The 23,418-nt window shown below is 38.5% G+C and overlaps 4 protein-coding genes across 4 annotated transcripts; 2 read left to right on the top strand and 2 right to left on the bottom strand.

Moving 5' to 3' along the window:
- The first annotated feature begins 1,723 nt into the window (after nucleotides 1-1,723).
- On the top strand, nucleotides 1,724-5,117 carry LOC105174960 (Pyridoxal-5'-phosphate-dependent enzyme family protein). The gene is made up of 7 exons (XM_011097231.3): nucleotides 1,724-1,996; nucleotides 2,082-2,156; nucleotides 2,519-2,662; nucleotides 2,875-3,234; nucleotides 3,315-3,550; nucleotides 4,164-4,387; nucleotides 4,605-5,117. The coding sequence occupies exons 1-7, from the start codon at nucleotides 1,784-1,786 to the stop codon at nucleotides 4,643-4,645; spliced, it is 1,293 nt and encodes a 430-aa protein (XP_011095533.1). The 5' UTR covers nucleotides 1,724-1,783; the 3' UTR covers nucleotides 4,646-5,117.
- A 2,325-nt stretch (nucleotides 5,118-7,442) lies between these two features.
- On the top strand, nucleotides 7,443-13,601 carry LOC105174961 (DEK domain-containing chromatin associated protein). Its single transcript, XM_011097232.3, has 12 exons — nucleotides 7,443-7,611; nucleotides 8,175-8,910; nucleotides 9,037-9,070; nucleotides 9,502-9,581; nucleotides 10,123-10,182; nucleotides 10,271-10,381; nucleotides 10,648-10,728; nucleotides 10,825-10,902; nucleotides 11,486-11,948; nucleotides 12,106-12,218; nucleotides 12,653-12,683; nucleotides 13,091-13,601. Exons 2-12 carry the CDS (start codon nucleotides 8,197-8,199, stop codon nucleotides 13,237-13,239), a joined length of 1,914 nt encoding a protein of 637 aa, XP_011095534.1. The 5' UTR covers nucleotides 7,443-7,611; nucleotides 8,175-8,196; the 3' UTR covers nucleotides 13,240-13,601.
- Nucleotides 13,602-15,034: 1,433 nt separating this feature from the next.
- On the bottom strand, nucleotides 15,035-16,662 carry LOC105174962 (nuclear transcription factor Y subunit B-3). The gene has a single exon (XM_011097233.3). It carries the CDS (start codon nucleotides 15,932-15,934, stop codon nucleotides 15,320-15,322), a length of 615 nt encoding a protein of 204 aa, XP_011095535.1. The 5' UTR covers nucleotides 15,935-16,662; the 3' UTR covers nucleotides 15,035-15,319.
- A 2,287-nt stretch (nucleotides 16,663-18,949) lies between these two features.
- LOC110013006 (RNA-binding (RRM/RBD/RNP motifs) family protein) lies at nucleotides 18,950-23,249 on the bottom strand. The gene is made up of 3 exons (XM_088876148.1): nucleotides 23,093-23,249; nucleotides 20,556-22,978; nucleotides 18,950-19,256 (listed from the first exon to the last, which is right to left on the bottom strand). The coding sequence occupies exon 2, from the start codon at nucleotides 22,954-22,956 to the stop codon at nucleotides 20,788-20,790; it is 2,169 nt and encodes a 722-aa protein (XP_088732274.1). The 5' UTR covers nucleotides 22,957-22,978; nucleotides 23,093-23,249; the 3' UTR covers nucleotides 18,950-19,256; nucleotides 20,556-20,787.
- Between the last annotated feature and the right edge of the window lie 169 nt (nucleotides 23,250-23,418).

A 23,418-nucleotide genomic window follows, 5' to 3' on the forward strand; every position in this document is an offset into this window, starting at 1 on the left:
TTAATATAATATAATCCAAAATAAACTAAATAGTTTGTTTTTTTTAATCAATAATTATCTGAATGAATTTATTATTGAAAAAATTAAAACCTATAATTATAAATCTACCAACTGAAATTTAACATAGACGAATTTCAAATACTACACTATTGTATATTCTAAAACATTAATTATAATGGATAATAATACTGTTATTCTTTGATGTATAATGTAATTACAAACAGATTTACTGTAATTTGAAAAATTACATATAATATACATGAGTTTGTTTATGTTCAAAAAATAGATATTCCCATCAATAAAATATTTTGTTGATTTATTACAAATCAAATAAAATATTTTCTTCGATCAAACTACCCTATATATATCTTTACATACTAATGCATGTAAGTAGATATATCTTTACTCTCATAAGGGTAGTTTAGGTAGAAAAAATTTATTTTCACCCGTCATAAGACAATCGGAGGTAAATATAGATTTTTTTTTGCAAGTATTAATAAATTCAATGAACTTTTACTGACGAATGGATTTATTTATTAATACATTAATAAACAATTCTTTTTTTTTTTGAGAGAGTCCTAATTATAAATATATTGGTTGGGGAATATATGAATATGGGGGGGGGGGGGGGGGCTGCAAATACTTTGAATTGAATCAGATGTCGTTTAGTGGTGAGTGAAGCAAAGCATGTATGTGATCGTGAGTTGGTGGGCCATTGAAATGCTCTGCCCCCGCTAACCTCAAAAGTTATTCCGTCCCATGACCCACCTTTTCACGTCACGTGACGTGGTCTTGTCTTCTCAAATGCACAATTCTGTAGCCGCAAGCTTTTTCAAAAAATAAAATCACATTAATATTTCTAAAGATCAATTAATACATAATTAGTACAATATTTAACACGCAATCAACTAATAAATTCAAAATTAAAAAATAATAAACTATCATTAAAAGTAATCTACATATCTATATTCGTACCGTTCGAACTCAACAGTATAATGTCAAGACGTTTCCTTTTTCTTAATTTCTTTTGATTCTCTCATAATTTTAATTTGGATAACACACAGAGAACTATGTGTATAGTCGCATTTATCCCCATAAAATATAAAAGGTAATAGAATTCTCATGATAAAATAATTTAAAATTTATATGACAAAATTGCGCTTCTTAATTTCTTACTTCCTATACTTTTTCATTTAACTCCCTACATTATGTTTTATTAAAAAATTTCACCAAAACTTCTTTTAGTGATTTGAAAATTTATTCAAAATTGATTTAAAAAGATAAATATTAAAATTTATTATTTTTTTATAAACTATGCAATATAAAAAATATTTAGAAGCTCAATATATCCAAATATATATTGGGTAATATATCGGTTCACTCGATATATTAATATAACTAAAAATGACAAAATAACAAATCATATGTTCGATGGGGTTCAAACTTGTGACCTGAAACCTATCAAAATACTACAAAAAAATATTAAAATTTAAAAATTTAAAATTGTTTATAGTATGAAATCATACAAACAAAATTAGATAATTTGTTATTATTAATTTAAAATTCATAATCTTAAATCTATGGATCTAAACGCAATATAAAAATAAGCGATTGAAATCTGATAAGGTCCATTAGAAGTTTGGCTGGCCCAGTCCAATATGACTTAGAAGAATTGGGCAGCCCAATTGGTAATCTGTGGCCGACTTTAAATTGTTTGCAGACCGAATTATACCCAATCTACCTAGGCCGTCTATTGGGCGTTTTGAAGAGGCACAGCCGCGGGATGGCGCCGCCTGCGAGAACTGCCGGCGCCGCTGTGACTGCACTTTCGGTGATAGCCATGCTCTCTTACATAATTCTAAGCAATAGTAGGTCTCGTTCGAAATCTTCAAGCAGGAGGGCCACAGTTAAAAATTCCGGAAGTGGACTCGTCGCCGCCATTGGCAACACTCCTCTCATTAGGATCAATAGCCTCTCCGACGCCACTGGATGCGAAGTAATTATTGCTTTGTTTTTCGTTTTCTTTTCCTTTTTCTTTTTTTCGTGTGTTTTGTTTTAATCACGAGTATTTTGGCGGGTAGATTCTGGGGAAAGCGGAGTTCTTAAATCCTGGAGGGAGCGTGAAAGATAGGGTGGCAGTCAAAATCATTGAAGAGGTAATTTAGTTCTCCTTCTTTTACTTATTTATACAGTCTATTCGCAATGCTTATTCGTTGTTTTAATATTCTTCTGGAGTTTTTACATGTGTTACCGCCTCAGCGTATTGTGGGAAATACCTCTCACCTTACCCCCGCTATTTCCCTTTTTCTAACAATGGGTTTCCCGCTTCTTGATTCTCTTTATCGCTTGATTAAGCTATTAGTTTTTTGATACTTGTATCCTGAAATGATGGTTGTGAAATCTGTACGATCGTGCTACATAATTTTCTATTCCGCTTAACTTTTTATTCTTATTTTTAGTCTATATCTTAGTTTCACACTAATTTGTATTATGTTTCGTTTCCCTCATTATTTTACAGGCCCTGGAAACTGGAGCTCTAGCTCCCGGCGGGGTAGTCACAGAAGGAAGTGCTGGAAGCACGGCTATTAGTCTTGCAACAGTTGCTCCAGCCTATGGATGCAGGTGCCATGTTGTTATCCCTGATGACGCTGCCATTGAGAAGGTATTATAAGTTTATTGTATTAAAATAAGTTAATTATTGTTCAAGCATTCTTTGTTTTGCTAAGCGAGAGCATTCATTTAGTGCAACATCTAACTTCTACAAGTCTAGAAGTCATTCATCTGTAGGCACATGATTCCAGACTTATAGCAATGATTTTTTAGTTCATTCTTTCAGATAAAGTTCCTATTTATGGTTTTGCTTATGTGTTGCAGTCTCAAATTCTGGAAGCTCTTGGTGCCACCGTTGAGAGGGTTAGACCTGTCTCAATCACACACAGAGAACACTTTGTAAATATTGCAAGGAGAAGGGCGTCGGAGATGAATGAACTAGCATTGAAGAATGAAAAGATTAGCGAAACTAGCAACCATATTGTGGAATCGCATGGTTCAAATTGCTTAGCTGACTGCAAGGGTGGTTTCTTTGCAGATCAATTTGAGAACCTTGCAAATTTTAGGGCTCACTATGAGGGTACTGGACCTGAGATTTGGGAACAAGTTGGTGGGAAATTGGATGCATTTGTTGCTGCTGCTGGCACTGGTGGCACGGTAGCTGGAGTTTCTCGGTTTTTAAAGGTGGTTTCAGCCTGACCAAGAATATTTGGTTCAACAGTATTGATGTACTGATATAACCTATTTCTCATATATATCAACAGGAGAAGAAATCATCTATCAAGTGCTTTCTGATTGACCCACCTGGTTCTGGGTTGTTCAACAAGGTGACAAGAGGCGTGATGTACACTAGAGAGGAGGCTGAAGGGCGGAGGTTGAAAAACCCTTTTGATACAATCACAGAAGGAATTGGAATCAACAGACTGACAGAAAATTTTAAACTGGCTGCACTTGATGGGGCTTTCAGAGGCTCCGATAGGGAGGCTGTTGAAATGTCTAGGTTAGACTTATTTGTTCTTTGAAACCTTGTGTTTTATTGTTGAATAATGCTTGAAGCTTGGTACATGCCAATCAATAACCTGATTGATGAATGCTAATGTTCATCCCCCCCTTTTTCTTGTTGGTTGAGGGTTTCAACTGAGTTAATATGTGCTTTTGTTTGTGTCTAGCATGGCTAGTCAAGTGGCTACTAAAGCTGTGCTCTTATTGGATGACAATTAATATCCTGAATTTATTGTATTCTTTGCCATAATGTAATAATGTGTCTGAATCAGTTTGTTTTGTCCTGAACTTTACTGGTTCCATATGGTGATGTCCGCATAGTGTTCATAAGGGTTCATGCTTAGTGTATTTCCGGGGGATTACTTTAGAGAATTGGCTTCAGTTTCCAAGTTATTGCTGAGGAACAGTATAACGGTGAGAAATGAACTTTGTCCAGATTTGTTGCTACATTTAGTAATTGGGCTTCTTAGCGCTGCAGTTTTGACATGAAATCCATATTCTGAAAACAAGCTCAGTTGAGTGTAGCTTCGCAGCTCCTGTGTGAGAGTTACTCCAAAGACACTTTGCATTTGTTATTCTGATATTTGATTGACCCAATGCTTGTTCATCAGGTATTTATTGAAGACCGATGGACTCTTTCTTGGAAGTTCATCAGCGATGAACTGTGTTGGAGCTGTCAAAGTGGCACAAAAAATGGGTCCTGGTCATACGATTGTCACAGTTTTATGCGATAGTGGGATGAGGCACCTTAGTAAGTTTTACGATGCCCAGTACTTATCCCAGCATGAATTGACACCTTCAGCGTCTGGATTGGAGTTCCTTGGTCTTGGTGCTGGTGAGAATTTGAGTTTATGGTGACATGCATAGATTGCTTAGTGGAAATGCCTAAACAGTAGATTCATCATTTTCTTTCTATTTATTTACAATGAACACAGGCATATATTTCACTTCTGGACAGCCTATATCAGTTATGTCTTGAAAGCCTTGTTATTCATGAGAGATTTAATGTACCTGTTTCTTTCAAATGCCCCCCTCCCCACCAACAAATGCAGATATGAAGATTCTGAACGGGAAACACACGCCAAAGAGTTGAGAAATTGGAGTAAAGTGAATGCTGTGATTCTCGGGACCTTGATTTCAATATCATGAGTTTGGAATCATAATACTTTGGTAAATGGTTTTGACTTTAGATATAAATCCTATGGTTATGGCAGTGGATGAGATTTTGCAACTACGTTCACAACCTGAAAATGTGGAAGATTGAAAACAGTTCCTGTCCCTGGAGACAATTCGTGCAGGGCGTCCCTTCTTGCCATTGGCTTCACTCATCATCTTCTTCCTCTAGGTTAGAATTGACCAAGATGTTTCTCCCTCTTTATTCTGCTCCACTCTGCTGACTTGTTCACTAGGAATCTATAGATTCAATTGCTGCTATCCTGCAGACCTGCCGAATACATTGGCAAATTTTTACTTGTACAGCTCATTTATTATTTAAAGGTAGGACAAATTGATATGTGAATTTGAAGAGACATTGACCACATTTTATTAAAATTACATTCAACTGATGCTGATGTCTTGAATATGAAAGAAGGCTTTTTGGGATTTCATTTGTACTATTGAAAGTGAAATATGCCCTCAATTTTCTGCTATTAGATGGTGGAACCGAATCTGTGTACTTGGTGGACCACCTGTGTTCCACGTTGCAAGGAAAAAGAGTAAGCCATGGATTGAACAACAGCAGTTACAATGCAGCCTGTTAGAATTATTTTCGAAATGCTTCCAGGTACTAACGTGTGGGGAAAAGCCTTATTTAACAGGTGCATATAACAAGCAAGAATGAGAATAAAATGGAAATTCCGGAACTTATGTTGACAATTGTTGAAATGATACACAAATTCTAATTTAGGTACCTCCTCTCAAAGAATGACTCATGACAATGGGGGTCTAGTCGGTCCTTAGGAGAATTCTTGGATGCATTTTCTTCTTTCCAAGGCAGTTCATGGTATTCTCTTCTTTCCTAGCCTGCCAGAACATTGAAAAGATTACTTGAAAATCCCATTCAACCATAGACGATGAAAGCTTCTAAGTTTTTGCAAATTTGAATTTTCATCACCTGGACCGACACCTTAAAATCAAATTTGTTTGTTTCTGTAATTTTATAGGATGTTAGCATGTTTGGTTATATAATTTACCCTATTTATATATTTAATCATGAACATATGATATTTGGTTCTTTTTTTGATAGTTTAGTACCGTGTTAATAAATTTGGTCTTCTTCATACTGTAATAGATTTCATTTTATGTTGTGAAGTTATAGGTCGTTAGGACTAAATCTGTTAACAAATAATTGAATTTGTCCAAAAAGAATTAAATGTTAGATGTTCCGGACTAAATTCATAAAAAAAAAAAACTAAATGTGTAAATAGAGTATATTTTAGAATGAAAAAATATAATTTTGCCAAATCATTTTAAATGCCTCTAACTGTATATACAGAAAGAGAGAGAATTATATCATTATTACTAAAATATATTTTAAAAGTGCAGTTAAAAATTTTCAAATACTCGAAATTTAAAACCAAAAATCCATTATTAAAAATTTTAAATTCATGGAACCAAATATAACCTCAAAGAAGTCGCCGACCATATGGGCAGCTGGTGGCAAGAATATTTGACATTTTGGTTATCCCCAGCAAAAAGTAATTGGCATCCACAAGGGTGGGGAGACAGGACTCTATCACGAAATGGAGAAAGTGACGACATGATCATGAATCTATCCATCCCCATCGGAGACAAACAGAAATGCGCCTTCATCACTCATGATTAACACTTTCTCTACAGTCAAAATCAACACCAAGTCTTAAATGATGGAGAAAACTCTGTTGCGTTTGTGTTTCTCCATCTCATGTGTAATTCTAAGAAAGTGATCCATCATTCCTCTCTTACATCACTTACAGTAATTCGGCTGTTCAAAGCCTCCCTACTATGCGTCTCACTCCTTTCATCCTTTTACGTCCACTTCTCTCTCATACTACTGCTCGTCTTCATATGCAAGCAAATGAGCAGCCACGGGAGAGTAGTTGTAGAGGCGAAGGAAGATGAAGGCAGCAATGTGGTTGATAAGCATGACGACGAGGAGGAGCTCAGCAACGAGAAGGATGACTTCACAAGTCCAGCGGAATCTGAACTTGGTGATGATGCTTTCGACTCCATCTCGGAGGAAGACTACCTTATTGAAATACGGCCACCGGAGAAATGGGTTGAGGCTGATCAGGAAGACAATTTAATTGAGATTGATATTTCAATGGGCTCAATTACAACCTAATTTGGGCTTCCCCCCTTTCTTTATTTCCTTATTTCTTGTTGTTCAATATTTGATACTTTTTGTAGTTTAATGATCAAGTCGAGTAATGTTTCAACGAGCTTTAATAGGAATAGTTAATTGTTCCGACCTAACATTTTATTTTATTGATTGAAAAATTAAAACAAGAATTGAATTTTGTATTGGAAACTTATGAGTTGTGATGAAGAGCTTAGGGTCTGATATTGAAACTTTCTAACTATAATTTCCAAATGTGCGTATTGGGCTTCATTCAGAATCATCTATTCAGAAGATCTCAGCCCAAATAGTGTGGGCCGAAATCCATAACGGCCCAACTAAACAGGCAGACAGCTGTTAGCGTCAGGCGTCAGTCAACGGTATCCGGATCAGCTTACAAACAAAAGTACCTTCAAACAAGTGAAATCTTGTCCGTCCATTACACACGCCCCTGACCCAACTGATCTCGGCCGTAAACTTATGTCCCGTTTTAGAATTGCGCCCGGTGTCTGGCTCCGCCATCTGACATGGCATTAAACTGCATGTAAAATCCGGGCTTGAAGTCCGCGCCATAAAAACTCAGACCCAAAAAATGAACCCCACGACGCTACTGTGAGAATACGTTCAAAAACCGAAAATTGAGAGAGAGAGAACGTAAGGAGGAAAAACTGTTCAATCGTTTCAGTGTGGGACTGAGCTTTGAGAGGAACTCCTCCGTCTTGAATTTCAGCCTTCCGTTCTTTGTGAGTTTTCAATTTCGTCTTTGTTGTGTTTCTGTCTCTGGAACTTTGCTCTGTTTTATTGTTCTCTTCGTAGTGTTTTTAATGTTAAATTTAGCATCTCTGCAGGTTAGGGTTCTGTAGTGCTTGTGAGAATTTCGATTTTTTTTACGCTTTGCTCCTTTCCATGCGGCGTGTTTGGTTTTTTTGGTCTGTCTTGATTAGCTAATTACTGTGGTAATGATCCTTTAGATCTTGTTAGGACATGCGGAACATCTTTCTGTGTAAGCATGCATTTTATTTGATTATCAGCACTGTATTTGGGTGCGAATTATTTGTGAAGTCGAGGGAATTTGGATTCCAACTGTTCATGTGTGTTATATTTCCTGTTCGTATGCTGCAGTTTACCTATTCCCTTTAGGTTCTAATTTTATGGAGATTGAATAATTACATGTGTGTTAGGTCGGCTTTTTGTTTCATGCCTCTAACATGACATTTTTTCCCTCACTAGTTATTTTTTCCGCATTAGCATTTTTATCTTTTAGTTCCCTTGTTATTATAATGATATATGAAAAATGGAAAAACAGGACTTTTTGAGATTTAGCTGTTATGGGTGAGGGAGATGCTGTGTCTGAGAAGCCTGAGTCTGTGGCCAATGGGACTACTGAGGTGGAGAAAAGGGCTGAGGTAAACGAGAAGACTGATACTGTGGCGGATAACAAAGAGGAGCCGCATGATGGAGTAAATGAAAGGGAAGAGGATAAACGAGATAATGCAAAAGTTGAGGCTCAGGATATGGATGTGGATAAAAAAGAAGTAGGCAAAAGTGAGGAAATTGGTGAAAACGTGGAGGATGAGACGGTTGGAAAAGAAGAAGGAAAGGAAGAAACCAGAGGAAACAAAGAAAAGCAAGAAACTGCTGGAGAAGTAGAAATGGAGGAAATAAAGACCGAGGAAATGGAGGAAGACATTGAGGAGAAAACCAAGAGTACAACTGAGGATAAGGTTGAAGAGGAGGTTGATGGTGTGAAAAAGGAGGCTAGCAAAGAGAAAGAATCAAAGAAACGTCCGAGAACAAAGAGTAGTTCTGGAAAAACAGACAAAAGTAATAAAAAGGATCCTGAAGAGAAGAAGCAGAAAGAACCGAAAACCCCAACAGAGAAAAAGACGAAAGAGCCTAAACCCTCAGTAGATAAAAAGGAGAAGGGTCCAAAAACCCCTGCAGCTTCCACAATAGAACGCCCTGTACGTGAGCGGAAATCTGTGGACAGGTTGGTCGCCACGATTGAGAAGGACTCTGCTAAGGAGTTCCATATTGAAAAGGTGTGAACTTTAAGTTTTCAATTTGGTGTCTTCAACATTATGGGTAAAGGTCTACTGGCATTATATGAAACTAATTGACTTGTTGAAGATTTACTCTCTGTTTGACGCAACAGTGTTCTCTTGCAGGGTCGTGGAACTGCACTGAAAGATATCCCAAATGGTATATGACTTAAATGTCTGCAGCCTTTATATCACACATGCCTGTATATCGTTTTAAGCCTATCTTACCATTTGCAATGATATCTGCATTCTGATGCTTTTGCTGAATTCTCTTGTATATTCTCTCTTTTCAGTTGAACTGTATGGCTAGCAGAATTAGTATGTTCGTGGGTTTGTGTGTGTGTGTCATGTGTAAAAGAAGTCTGTCTTGTGTTTTAGTGTAAAATTTTGCTCATCTTGTTTGTTGTTTAAATACTGGTAAGTTTGTGTCATTCTCTCTTCCATAATTCTGCTCTTGCAGTTTGATCAGAAGCTTCTCAAATTTCTGTTAAAAATATCTTATGTTATCTGTTTTTTCTTTTAAAATGATGTCCAGCTGTGCAGCTGTATCAATGGCTTTGGCCTTATTTATGAACCACATTTTTATTTCAGTGGCATACAAGTTATTAAGAAGGAAGGGCGATGATATTTTCAAATTGCTGCATACTATTCTTTTCGGAAGGAGAGGGAAGGTAAGATTTTAGGGTTACTAATCTTAGCCCATTGTTGGAGGTTTCATATATAATCCTTTTGTAATTAATCTTCTCACAGAGTTCTATGTCACTTGTACATTAAGCTTTCTCTCCCTTATGAACTGCATTTTAAGATTTGTTTACCTCTGAGTTAAGAATCATATTTATTTCTGCTAGGAGTCTAGTGCTGTCTCAACTTCTTTCAGCCTATTCTGTTTTCAGAATTCATTCTGAACTATATGGTATTGTCGCCATAGTGAATAAAATATCATACAATTTTCCAGTTGCCACTATTTTCTACTCTGAGGTACATATCACATTTTCAAAATGTGCTTTGCTAAAAATTATTTTTCTTATTGTCGGATTCAAATTGATGTTGGATTCATTGTCATTCACCATTTCTCACCAATACTTCTAAATTTGTGCTTAATAGGAATTTTTTGTAACCATAAAAATGTTGGTATGGAGTAGTTTGCTAAACTTGCATGCTTCTGTTGACAAATTCAGATCGTTTCTTTGTTAACTTGTTTGACTTCTCCAGGCTGCTCAACTGAAGAGCAACATATCCAGATTTTCTGGATTTGTTTGGCATGATAATGAGGTATAAGGAAATTCATAATGAGTTTTGTTTGGAACTCTGGCCTCAGAAATGTTAGAACTTATTGTTCTCCAAATGAACATTGTCTCAGGAAAAGCAAATGATAAAAGTCAAAGAAAAGCTCGACAAGTGTGTCAAGGAGAAACTAGTGGAGTTCTGTGATGTCCTTGATATACCAATTTCCAGAGCTAATACGAGGAAGGTTTGTTTATATCTTCCAACTCAACTTAAGCATGCCAAGTTATAACTTGTATTAGCTTATTGTAATTCATGCCTTCAATAGGAATCTTGACTCTACATATTGCCCATTTCTTGACCAAAATATTCTGTTTTTTTGGGTGCGTAAATGCCCTGTTCTTATAAATAGCAAACCCTGCAATAGTAATATAATATTTTCATATGCTATTGCTGAGCTTTACTTGCCTTGCTGATAGATAATATTCTAAATTTCCGTTATTTTGATATCAGGAAGATATTATTGCCAAGTTGGTTGAATTTTTGGTGGCACCTCATGCAACGACCTCTGAATTACTTTCTGAGAAGGAGCAGGTTCAACACCGGTTAAAAGTCTTTCTGATTTTTGTCGTTTTCTGTTTTTGGCCTGTTAACGCTTATTTACACATGTGCCGTGCATGCTGATCACAGCCAAGTAAGGGCAACAAGAGAAAGAGGGTAAGCAAGCCAGCATCTGGGAGTAATATGCCATCAAAAGGCTCAGCTAAGGTACCTTTTGTGTGGTTATAACTCTTTATTCAGGATTGAATATGTTCAACTGAAGTTAGAATTATTGCATTTATCTCCATCACCTTTCAACAATATATTGGATTCATTATACCAGCGTATGTAGGTTTGTCTGCATTTTATGTTAGGTAATCATTCTATACAGTAAATCACCTGTTTCACCATGACTTGACTTGTAGTTTCACAATTTTCAAGCTTTGCTGAAGTGCTGTGTTAACATCTCATTATATTGAGTTGGATATGGGTTGCATAAAGCAGTACAGTAAACATAGCATGTTGCATTAATACACGAGAGAGATGCTTATGGAAGCACACTCTTTGGTGAGACAAGTTGTGCTGAGGTCGTGTGGTCATTTTGCCTTTCGCCACTGGTTTCTGAATCAAGCAGTTAATTTGGTGGTTTCAAATTTTGCTTCTGCATGTGGCAAGTGAGTAAATTGTTAATAAACCATAATGGGGTTCAGAACAAAAGAAATTAAGATGACAAACAAATTTGAAGTTCTTATTTAAGAACTATACTAGCAGAGTTCTATCTTTCACCATATATTATGTCTGGCATTCTCAGAGTCGAAAGAAAACTGAAAGTGCACCCAAAAAGGGTGGAGAGACAAAAAGCACGCCGCCTGAGTCTGAAGATGAATCGGGAGAAGAAAAAGAAAAAGCACATGAAGAAGATGATGCAAATGGTATTCCAGAAAGATCGGAGGATGAAATTTCTGAGCAAGCTGAAAGTGAGGAGGAGAAAGAAAGCGAACCTGAAGAGGAATCTGACGAGGACAAAGGAAAGCAGAAGCGAGGATCAGCAAAATCGCCTGCCAAGAAAGGACCTGCTGGAAAAGCTAAAACCAAGAAAGAAACAATCTCCAAAAAGGCCAGTCCTCCACCCAAAAAAGCACCTGCAAAATCACCACCAAGTCGCTCAAAGAACAATCACGACACAGCCGCAAAAAAATCGTCTGGTAAGAAGAAAGATGACTCTATTAAGAACTCACCAACTCCAAAGAAGTCGGCATCAAAGGAGAGCACTGGTGAGAATTGTAGCCTTTTTCCTATTTTGATGGTTAAAGTTATCTGACTGGCTGCTTTGTCATAATTGATTCATTGAATTAGTCCTGGTTGTAGCCTTGGGTATCTCTCTTGAGAACCTGTCTCCTGAGGTTTGTGTTTGTCAATGTCCAAACGCAGGCAAGAAGGTCCTGAAAGTGAAAGATAAGCTCAAGGAGGAGAAATTAAGGCCAAATGACGATGAACTCAGACTTGCAATTTGCGACATTCTTAAAGAGGTCGACTTCAATACGGTTAGTTTCTGAAACTCTCTTCTTATGCTTTCTTGTGTCGTCAAGGTAGTTCAGAGAAAATATTGGTGCGTTTCTTATACTTAGATGACATGTATTAAGGCCTCTGCTCTGAAATCTCTTATAGTTGGTTAGTTGGTGCCAAGGATAGAACAACCAATGCTGTATCTGTCGTATAACATGGAATCAGGTGTCTTTTTGACCATGTATAACTTGATGCTGCATTCGATCAGTGATAATTCTGAAAATGACATGTGGAGCTCAATGTTGCCTCATACATGTCTGTGGTTGAATGTGGACTCTTCTTACCATAAGAGATCAAAGTGTGACAGTATATAAGTGGGATCCAAATATTTGGTTTCTGCTTTGTAGTTCATTCAATATTCTTGTTTCTTATTCTGTTGTTTTAACATCCCTGATATACTTCTAATTTGCAGGCTACCTTCACTGACATTCTGAAGCTACTTGGTATGTTTCCTTTAATATTTATTTATGTGACCTCTATGTCTATGGAGACCTTGGAATTTTCTTTTTCACTTTGCCTGTATTTTTATCTGTTTCCTCCCTTCTGTTAGTTTAAATTTCAATGTCTTTACTTAGGCAGGCGATTAGCCTAGACAGATTGGATTTTAGATTCTCTCCTACGTTCCTTGGAAATGTTAATCAAGCCTTCTATCTATGTTATCTGAAATGTTAAATGTTTCATACTCTTTCCCATAGTTTTCATACAGAAAAAGATGTTAATGAAGCCGGTTATAGCAGTGATCCTTTGTGTACCTGTACTAAATGAAATGCTAACTTCTGTATTGTTTTCCATGATACTTAAAATCAAATTTCATTTTTCCTTGTGCATGATGAATCCTCTGCTATTTCAGCCAAGCACTTCAACATGGATCTTACTCCAAGAAAATCATCAATAAAGCTCATCATTCAGGATGAACTTGCAAAATTAGCGGATGCTGATGACGCAGATGACGCTGAGAAGAACGAGAAGAAGTCTTCCACCCAGGGTGTTGAGGCCTAACAACCTTGCTGGAAGATGCTACATAAACCTGGTGTACACTATACCCTTACTACCTTCAGCTTCATCATATTCTCCCCCGTAATTTATATTTGTCCTGCTCGCACTTAGGGTATCTTCTTTACCTTGAGTTAAACCAGCTGTAGTTTACTGTTAGTGTAATTACTGGCTAACTCTTGTTCTGTAGATTGATATGAGTAACTGTCTGTAGCATGGCATGTACACATAGACGAAGTTGTAGATCTTTTTCATTCCCATATACACCGACCCTTGAACAGGAGATGAGTGTTTCGACTTTTGGTCAGCTACTCTGTATGTTTGAAATGTTGATAAACCAGTAGACAGCAGATGAACCTTCGTGTTCCTGTATTGTTGAGTTTGGCATTTTCATTTACTGTTGCTGTGGGGCATTCTCTCCACTGATGATTATTAGATGAATGCAAGGAAATCAGTGGGGCTCTGCCCTTGTGATGTTTCTTGCTTTCTAGTTACCTAATTGGTGCGCAATATCATGTATGCTAGATCTTATACATGTATCCCAGATAAGTAATCAGCTAGTCACTTGTTCATGGGCTGCTTGGTAACTGTTTCATGTGGGTTTGTTCCTCTCCTCAGGTTGACTAACTTGGTAATTGGCTATTTGTTTTCCAGATCGGGTCTGAATTAGTAATTATATCACACTTGCTTTGAAGAATATCATGGAAGGTTTATAATAATCCTCGGGAATTCGGAATCTTCAATTGATGCACGTGATTTCATTGAACAATCTACAGCGCTCTCACTAATCATGTGTTGACTACTGCTTTTGTTATTTATTATTTTATTTATATGAAGAAAGTAACTAATGAATGTCCCTTTTTCATCTTTCACTCCAATTCATGTATGGGCAAAATTCGGTATGAACAAGGTGGCAGATGTACGATTTCCCCACCAACAGTTATGGTTTGTCGGAGTGTGAGGTGTCGTTGGTACTAGATTGCTTGCTACTGATTGATTGCTTAAAGGGAATAAGTGGAGCACCCACTAAGCACTAATTTAACATCCAAAGTGGGGTCTCCTGAGAAAATTAAACTACCACACCAAGGGGGCGACGACGTGTGTTTGAAAGGTAATGTAGGAAAAGTTTGCGCAGACCACCAATTTATTATTCATAAATTAATCTGCAATGGGGTAAGCCTGGTCAATTGAGAATGATGGGTTGGTTGAAACAAGATTAATTAACTTCAGGTACTAATAGACCCTGATATTTTCCCATTCTTGGATGGGCTGCTGTAAACTATTAATTGAGAATAAGACAACATCTCAAAGTGAAATGTTTAGTTTAATTTTACTCGATTTTGACTCTGACAAAATTTACCAACAAATGAAACCTTCTGAGGTTTTTTCTATAAGCTATAATTTATTACATCATACAATATAACAACAGCACCACTGTCGTGTTAAAAATAAATAGATTATTAAACCAAATAATTTAAAATTTCAATGGGAATAGCTATTTGGAATGGGGATTGTGGGGCCCAGATGGAAAATGAGTTAGGGCCCACACCCACATAATAATTGGAAAAGGAACTTACGGAAAAGCATCACTGAAAAGTTCTAACCTTTAGGCCTACACAGTGTTAGCGTCATGTCAAGTGAAGCTGATCAGATTACTGAAAAAATATCTCATAAGCGACACATGCACTGCTCCAAACTGGGAACACCAAACAACGGATGCTGCTCTTTTTTAATAAAATCAGATATTTGAAACCAAAATAAAAGAAAGTGCAAATTATTATATTATACGTAAAATTGACAGTAGACACTACAAATAACATTTGTGATTAATAAGATCACATCAAATAACATTTGTGATTAATAAGATCACATCCCCTAAACGCCTAATTAGAACAAATCAAGAAAACAAGACAAGATTGCCCAAATGAAAAGACCAAACTCGTACGTACACATATACATATGAAACGCAAAATATAAATATATATATATATATATAGAATAGAACTATGTATTATATATTACATTACACTACATAGGTATACATTTGAATATGTATTATGTCCCCATCATCAATCAATCTAATTAATCATTCATCAACATGTGGCAAGTAAAGCCTCCCACTACCAGCACCTGATCCAGGTCCCCTTTGATAACCCGACCCGATTTTCCCAGACCCAGGCCCGCCCGCCATCTGCCCGTACCCATAAACCGGTCCTGCTTGATGACCCATCATATTCATGCCATACATCCCCTCGTACCCACCCCCAGTACTCCCCATATTCACCCCCCCGCCGCCGCCGCCGCCGGAGCCGCTGCTCTCCTTCTCTCCTCTCCCAGCCATGGCAGTCTTCTCCCCCTCCATATCCCTAAACCTCTGCAGATATATCTTAAGCGGCTCCACGTAGTCCTCGAACCCGAGAGTCGTCATCGCCCACAATAAATCGTCGCCGTTGATTGTTTTTCTCTTCTCCCGTTGGCACTTGTCGGATGCCTCACCGGTGATGAAGCTGATGAACTCAGAAACGCATTCTTGCACCGTCTCTTTCGCATCTTTCGATATTTTGGCGTTGGCGGGCAACGCCTTTTTCGTAATCCTACTGACGTTGGCGATGGGAAGGAACCTGTCTTGCTCTCGAGGGGAGATTTCGTTCAGGGAATTGTGGTCCCGATGCCCTCCCGAGTCATTATCGGAATCCGCCATTTTTTCCTGATGAACCCTCCGAGCTATTTAAGTGTATGTTATTCCACTCTCTTTGAATGAATACTATTTGGTGAAAAAGGAACTGCTAAATACACAGACTACATGAAAAGATCAGGTGTGTGTGAACTGTGAAGACTTCTTGTGATAACAAATCATAGCTTCCCTTCTAGAGAAATTAAGCAATTTCAAAACGTATAAAAGCTAAGTCAGTGAGGATATTACTGTTGGAGAGTGAGAAAATTACAATTTCCCAGCAAAAAGTAACTAAGGGAGGAAGGAAAAAAAACAGTAGAAACTGAATTATAAAGATCAAAGCTCGAAAATTTTGGATTACTAGATCCGCATTCGACTTGAATAACTCAGAATTCACTAACCGGAACCACAAAACAAAGGGATTATCTGCTTATGCTACTGAAGGAGAGGTTTTGAAACAAAAACAAAAATTGAAAACCTTTATACCTTAGAAACAGATAATCAACGATGCGAAATAAAAATTATCCCACAGAAACTGGAGAAATTCCGGTATGAAATTCAGGTTTTGAGTAGTAGAATTATCAGCAAGCCAATAATACAGGAAGAGAAAAAAGTATTAGTAAAAATTAGATACCAGAAGAGGCTTTGATAGACGAAGATAATCGACGGTTAATACAATACCTCCGGCGAATGTTCCGGCGCCGGGAAATCGGGAGAAGAATTTCGAGAGAGAGAGGAGGGGGGGGGGGGGGGGTTGGAGTGGGAGAGGGAGTGTGGGGAGAGAAGGTGAGGTGAGGTCCGTTGGATCAAATGCTATAAGAACGCGATCGTATGAAACACGTGGAAGATTGTGGACCGTTGCATGCCGATAACTATGCGGCCACTGAAATAAAATTGTCTGCCTTTGGATTGGTGGTGGGTGGAAGGATCATAGCCGTCTGTCCCGCATCAGGCGCGTGGGCGGCGGTAATTTGGTTATTTATACCCCAATGGGCATTAAGGTAGTGGCTCATGTGGACCACCTCCACCTCCACTCTTTTGATCTCCATCATTATCAACCCTAACCCCTCCTCTTTTTCTTTAATTCACACTCTTTTACTACATTTTTTACTCTCAATATGAAAACCAATTTCACATTCACTTCAAAATTCATTTTATTTTAGTCTTAAAAACATTACGAATTTTTGTTTAACAATTTACTATGCTCTTTTTTACTTTATTTTTATATTTTCCTCACTAATACAAAATCAAACAAAAAAACGACCCTCCAAAAATTCTTACACTTATCCTTATTTTTCTTTCTCTTTCTTATATAAAATGAAAATTTTTGAAAATGAAATAGAGCGACGAAAAGATTTTTAATTTATCAAAGCAAATATTGAAGAATCATTGCGGGAATTCTATATTTTTATTTTGTTATTTATTTTAGCAAAAACCCAAAAATTCCGAATGGAAGCTGATTTTGTTTAAATGCAGCTAATAATCTAAGCGGAGGCAGCTAAGAACATTGAATGTGACAAATTCAACTCCACCTTAATCAAACAAAAAGGGACTTTTTTTCTGTAAGAAAAAAACCGGATGCAGAGTAAAGTAGTGCGAGTGAGGTGAAAGAATAGCATATAGATCAAAGTTGGACGATCTGAAGAACATATTCAAAAAAAGATGAGTCAATTTGAATTCCAATATTCCTCTTCATTCTAACTACACTACATACAGTAATTGATGTGGACACCTATGTAGTTCAATTCAGAGGTATGCCCACATAACATTCATCGAGTTTGTGGTGATAAAGATGGATTTACTCACGCTTTTCACAAGTTCGGTACGCTAGAGGGAGAGTTCCACTCGTTCTATTGGCTTGAATCCCGGATTATTCCAGAAACCCGAGTCGATGTCAAAGAACCCGGCCTTCTCTGTGCATTCATGTGCAGGCGTATTCTAAGTAGAGGATCCCACTTCCTATCTTTCCTAGGAGGGTAGGGTACTTCGATGAACCGAGAATCAGTAATATAATACAAATAAGGGAGCGTCCGTCCTTCGTCCGCCTTTACAAGGGCAATGCCCAGTTCACTATATTGATAGGTCTGATTCCCAACCCCCCTCATCGGAGGGGGGATGGATTTACTCACTCTCATTAATACCAAAAAAGTTAAAAAAAAAAAAAGACAACCAAAGCAGTGATGATCATCTCTACAAACAATCATTTTGCTATGTGATTTCCTGAGTATCTCATTCTCTGTCTACAGTTTCTTCAAGGAAGATTCTACTGTCAAGTTCCCTTCACTAGGAAACCAATGGAGACAAGCCCGACAATGCCCAGGGCAAAATCAACCTTTTTTCTTCCTGTTGCTACTACTCACAATGACAGACACTCTCCCAACAATTTGCACGGATTGATGTGAAAATGAATCTGGATTCTGAGAGATCAAATTTTGATTCAGATATCAAAATGCAGGAGAGTGCATGATGCATGATTGAAGGTGCGAAAAGTTTCAAAATAAAATTTAAGCATTTTTAAATAAAAACTCGGGTAGAGAAAGCTATTTGCATGGTATATAGAGTTTTCATACTATGAAATTATTTATAGAAAAAAAAGGGGGGTAATGCATATAGTGAAAACCACTTCACCAGATCTTAAACAGAAGGAGATCACTTAATTTCGATTCACTTTCTCCTCTACGGTTCCATATTTTACATACACCTTCAATCAGTCCAAATCCCCAATAACCAGAACAGATAAAATTAAAAACCGTATACAGAAGAGACAACACCCAAGGATCAATATCAATTACAAAACCACAAATATACATAGATGTGATTGCGTATGTACAAAAGAATACATATTTTTGTACAAAGAGATGGCTTTCCTATATACATGCGATTTCTATATACAAACCCCAGATTTACACAGGTTAAAGGACTACAGTTAGCACTCTACATCATCTTTGAAACAAGAAAATTGCAGCGATCAAACATGATATACCCGACAAAAAACAAGGGGTAAAGAATTACAACAAAAATGAAAACAAAAAAGGGGGCAAAAATCGCAACATCCTGTGTCTTTAATCTAATACATCACATTCATACAATAACATATTCTTAAACATCCACCATATCTCAGACTTCAGCATTTTAACCCATCATCCATAACATTTGTTTAAAGCCATATTAAAACTCAAACATAAATGAAATGTCTGAAAACTGAAAGAGAAAAGGGTTCCACTAGCATGCTAAGAGGTGTCACCATGCCATCTCATCCTCTCTTAACTAGAAGCTTTATGTCCCATCTATTTTCCAAGAATCCAGACTTCAGCTGAACTGCTTCAGATGAAAATTCATATCCTTCCAGCTACCATCAAAAGAAATATGTGAGATACATTTGCAGTATCACATGCTCAATATATTCTGTTCATACCAATGGTTAATAAGGTCATCATACAAGCAATCAACTTTATATCAGCACACCAATTTCAGCAACAACATCAAAACCAGAAGGACTCAATTAAGGCAAAAAGCAAAGCATATCAAGAATTTTTCCTACAACAGGCACATGTGTAGCAGTTTTACAAATTCACATTTAGGATTCTAGAAACCATCCAGATGGGTTTGGGAATGCCAGATTTCGGAGCAAGAATGCCATCCAGGAGACTACAACAGGAGAAGAAAATTACAAAGTGATTACATCAGCAAATTCTAGATGCAGAGTCCCATCCAGGCTAACCGAACATCAATGTCTCAAAATATTGACTACATGCCCAAAGTAACCTTTTTTTATGTCTACCTGATTCTCCAATCAATGGTAATGTCCTCAAGATTCTAAGAAAGGATTGCTCTATTTCACTTACCCCTTACAGATCCATCTCTCTCTCACACCATGCCTCCTCCTAGATAGAGTATAAAAATCAAAGTAAAACCACCCATTGCAACTTCAGTGCAACCTATGCAATCATAAAAGTCATAGTACAGGAGCCCACTGCAAACAAGATATACCAGAAACCACCGCTATGTCCACCATTGCCGCCTTGTAAGTGTCTAACATCATTTAACCATCAAACCACAAACACCTACCCCCCCACACCCCTGCTTATACACAAAATAGAAGGAACAAACTCTGCTTCCACATCTCACCTTTCCTAGGTATGCAAGCATCATATTAGATAAGAATGGTACTGACATCTGATAGGCAAATACCAGGGACAGTCCCACAAGCTTCAAGATGAAAAATACTGCACTATCAGAGGAACTCTTCAGGATGAGTACTAGCAACAGCAGTCAAATTGGTAGTAACAGTGCTTGTGCAGTATAATGAGAGTACTAGAGATAGTTGGTGACGGCAAACGGCACTGTGACTCATAACTATTCAGTTTAACATTTATTATTTTTCACCTAACCCCCTTTCTGTGAACCATCAAAATTTGTTCTCAATGTTGATATCATTACATAGGTACAGGAGTTATATAGATGTTCACAATAATTAAATCAACTACAATTCTTTCATGGACACCAGAACAGACAAACATGCTTGACCAATGATCTACTTATACACAACAGAGAAAACAAGGCCAAGGGGACAGCAAGTCAAACAAATAACAAAACCTACAAGTTTCTACATTTACTTCTAAGAGAAGCATGAAGTGGAACAACTTACTTGAATCATGCTCGCTAATAAGCTGTGTCTTTCAAAGGTCTCATCAGAACACTGAAGCCTTGAACAATATCAAAAAGCAAAATAGTTCCAATGTGTCAGGCATCCAACAAAGCAGCTAGCAATAGACTCTGGATGATCATGGTTAACATCATTTATTTAGTGTCTAGTCTTTTTTTTTTTTTTTTTTTTTTCTGATGAACTAAATCCTAGAACATTCTGCAATGCATCTGAGTTATTCAGAGGTTAGGCGTCGCCTTTTCCCATAATCAGCATCCCTTGATCTGGATCTATGCTCTTCCTCATGGGACACCCTTGACTTGCTATGAGTCCTTGATCTTCCCCTGTCCCATTCATCATCATATTCCGCTTCACGATTCCTGTGCCTATGATGATCTGCATATCTGTCTCTATCGTCCCTATGGCGTTCCCGTTCCCGTTCCCGTTCACGGCCACGTTCATGGTCTAGGGACCGCTCACGATCCCTGTCACGCTCCCTTTCCCTGTCTCTTCCGACATCTTTGTCATCACGATGTCTCCTTTCTGACCAATCATGATCGCGCCCGCCATCTTTTTCTCTGGGCACATCTCTTTCATAACCAGCTCCTCTATCATCTCGGTACCTTCTCTCGGAAGAGCCAGACCAATCCCTTTCAGATCCTCTGTCTTTTTCCTTCAAGGCATTTGGCCATGGCCCTCTTTCTTGACTCCCTTCCCCATACTGATGCTCTGATGCAGCTTCTTCCCCATAACTAGACTCTCCTGCTCTCCCTCCATGTTCATCACCTGCCCATCCTCCCATATTAGGATCTGACCACATTCCCATATTAGGCCCCTCAACTCCAGAAGTGGGCATCATCCCCATGCCATTCAAAGGCATCCCTCGCCCAAAAAATGCTGGATTAACATGTGGGGCTACACCAGGCAACCCAACATTTCCAACAGGTCCAAATGAAGGTAAAATTCCTGAGAAAGGGGCAGCAGGAGCACCAGGAAATCCCCCATAACCACCCATTCTCCCCATTGGGCCTCCAAAAGCAGGATCAAAACCTTGGCCCATCATTGCTTGAGGATGCAATAAAGGCGGGGCGGCACCAATCCCCTGTCCAAAACCATTACCATTACCAGTTATGCCACGAACCCCCATCCCACCAGCTCTGTTCCTCATGGGGCCAACTGGCCCCCTGTTTCCCATCCCTCCTTGAGAATTGCCTCTACCCCAATTTCCCCTCCCAAAGCCTCTACCATTATTATCACCAGCACCCTGATGATTCCCACCAGCGGCTATATTGCCACCAACGCCACTGGGTTTACCAGCCAAATCTCCAGGCCCTCTCCTTTGTTGATTAACAGCTGTGGAGCCCATCTGCTGTTGGTTTCTGTTGACCTGAGCTTCACCCATTCTCTTAACAGTATAGGGCGAAGCATATGCAACTACACAGGGTCGTCCATTAAATATATGTCCATTCATCCCTTCCTTGCAGGCAGTGGCAGCTGCAGGATCGTAAAACTCAACCTGACAGTAACCTTTTGACTTCCCACTAGCTCTCTCATCAAAGAACTTCACCTCCTTCACTGGCCCATACTTGCATAATTCCAACTCTAGCTCAGCATCTGTTGTCCACCAATGCAGGTCCCCGACAAAAAGAATTGTCCCTCCACCTCCTCCTCCACCACCACCGCCACCTCCACCCCCACCGCCACCACCACCACCACCACCAACACCAACACCAACTGCACCATCACCTCCACCACCAGCTCCTCCACCTACACCATCACCTCCATACACATTCCCACCAGTCCCATTCAGATTGCCTGCAATCCTAGCATTCTCAAGATTTCCTATATTAGCAGCATGTGGCTGCTGATGGTGAACCATTTGTTGATTATTTGGCACACTATTGCTCACTGTCCGGTCTTCCAAATCAGGCACTTTGTTTGATGACTGCCCTAGCTCAACCCTAAATCCATTACCACCACTACCTGGTGTTCCCGCCCCTCTACCGACTCCAAGATCATTTGCGTTATTATTTCCTCTAAATCCCACATTCTGATACCCCTCTACTCTACCAGGAACCCGGGACGAAGCCCCCTCATCTTGAAAAGCCACACCCCCACTCTCCACCACCGGCTGCTGCTGCGATGGCGGCGGAGGAGGCGGGTTAAGCTTCGCCTTGTTCTCCTGCACTTCCTCATTCCTCTGCCCTAAGTTATCCTCGTTCCTACGAAGCGACTGCAGAAAGTTCTCACCAACATTAACGTCGTTGTAGAGATCCTCATAGTCATCGTCCTCCTCGCCGAGGAAACCCTCGTCCGCCACTGCGGAGATCGCCTCGTTCCTGTGGAACTGCTCGCTCGGATCTCCCCCATAGCCCCCACCACCTCCAGCTTCATTCTGGTCCATGACTCGACTCAACACTCAAGACCTAGGGTTAAAATCAGAGCCCTTAATTTTTCAATTCAGAGTGCTTAGACGAAAATTGGGTGCATTATAGGTATAACTGAAGAAAAAAATAGAAAAAGAGTTTCGAAGATCGTACCAGAAGTAGGTCCTCTTTCTTCCAATTCTCAAGTGCTCAAACCCTAATCTGGAAACTTGTAGTATTCTTTACTGCGATATATAAAATATAATAATAATAATAATAATTCCCAAAAAAAAAAACATATATATATATATATATGAAGGATCGAAGGTATATTGGGGGCGCTCAGTTATCTTTTTCAATTCCTTCTGTAATATTTAGGCACCTTGCGGACTGCTAACGTGTCCCTCTGGTGCGTATGGTACACTACCACTTCGAGTTAAGGGAAATTGACGCCAAAATTAAGATTAAAACATATATATTTTTATTATTAGTCAACACAC

This window comes from Sesamum indicum, linkage group LG12 (assembly GCF_026168435.1).
Source record: "Sesamum indicum cultivar Baizhima isolate 11 linkage group LG12, ASM2616843v1, whole genome shotgun sequence".
In the NCBI taxonomy this organism is placed as follows: domain Eukaryota; kingdom Viridiplantae; phylum Streptophyta; class Magnoliopsida; order Lamiales; family Pedaliaceae; genus Sesamum; species Sesamum indicum.

Bases quoted from the DNA above. Each gene is read 5' to 3' on its own strand.
- LOC105174960 (XM_011097231.3), top strand. From the start codon at position 1,784: ATGGCGCCGCCTGCGAGAACTGCCGGCGCCGCTGTGACTGCACTTTCG. The intron at 3,235-3,314 runs GTGGTTTCAGCC...ATATATCAACAG, and splicing joins GAGTTTCTCGGTTTTTAAAG to GAGAAGAAATCATCTATCAA. The intron at 3,551-4,163 runs GTTAGACTTATT...CTTGTTCATCAG, and splicing joins GAGGCTGTTGAAATGTCTAG to GTATTTATTGAAGACCGATG.
- LOC105174961 (XM_011097232.3), top strand. From the start codon at position 8,197: ATGGGTGAGGGAGATGCTGTGTCTGAGAAGCCTGAGTCTGTGGCCAAT. The intron at 10,382-10,647 runs GTTTGTTTATAT...TTTTGATATCAG, and splicing joins CCAGAGCTAATACGAGGAAG to GAAGATATTATTGCCAAGTT. The intron at 12,219-12,652 runs GTTAGTTTCTGA...TCTAATTTGCAG, and splicing joins AAGAGGTCGACTTCAATACG to GCTACCTTCACTGACATTCT.
- LOC105174962 (XM_011097233.3), bottom strand. From the start codon at position 15,934: ATGGCGGATTCCGATAATGACTCGGGAGGGCATCGGGACCACAATTCC.
- LOC110013006 (XM_088876148.1), bottom strand. From the start codon at position 22,956: ATGGACCAGAATGAAGCTGGAGGTGGTGGGGGCTATGGGGGAGATCCG.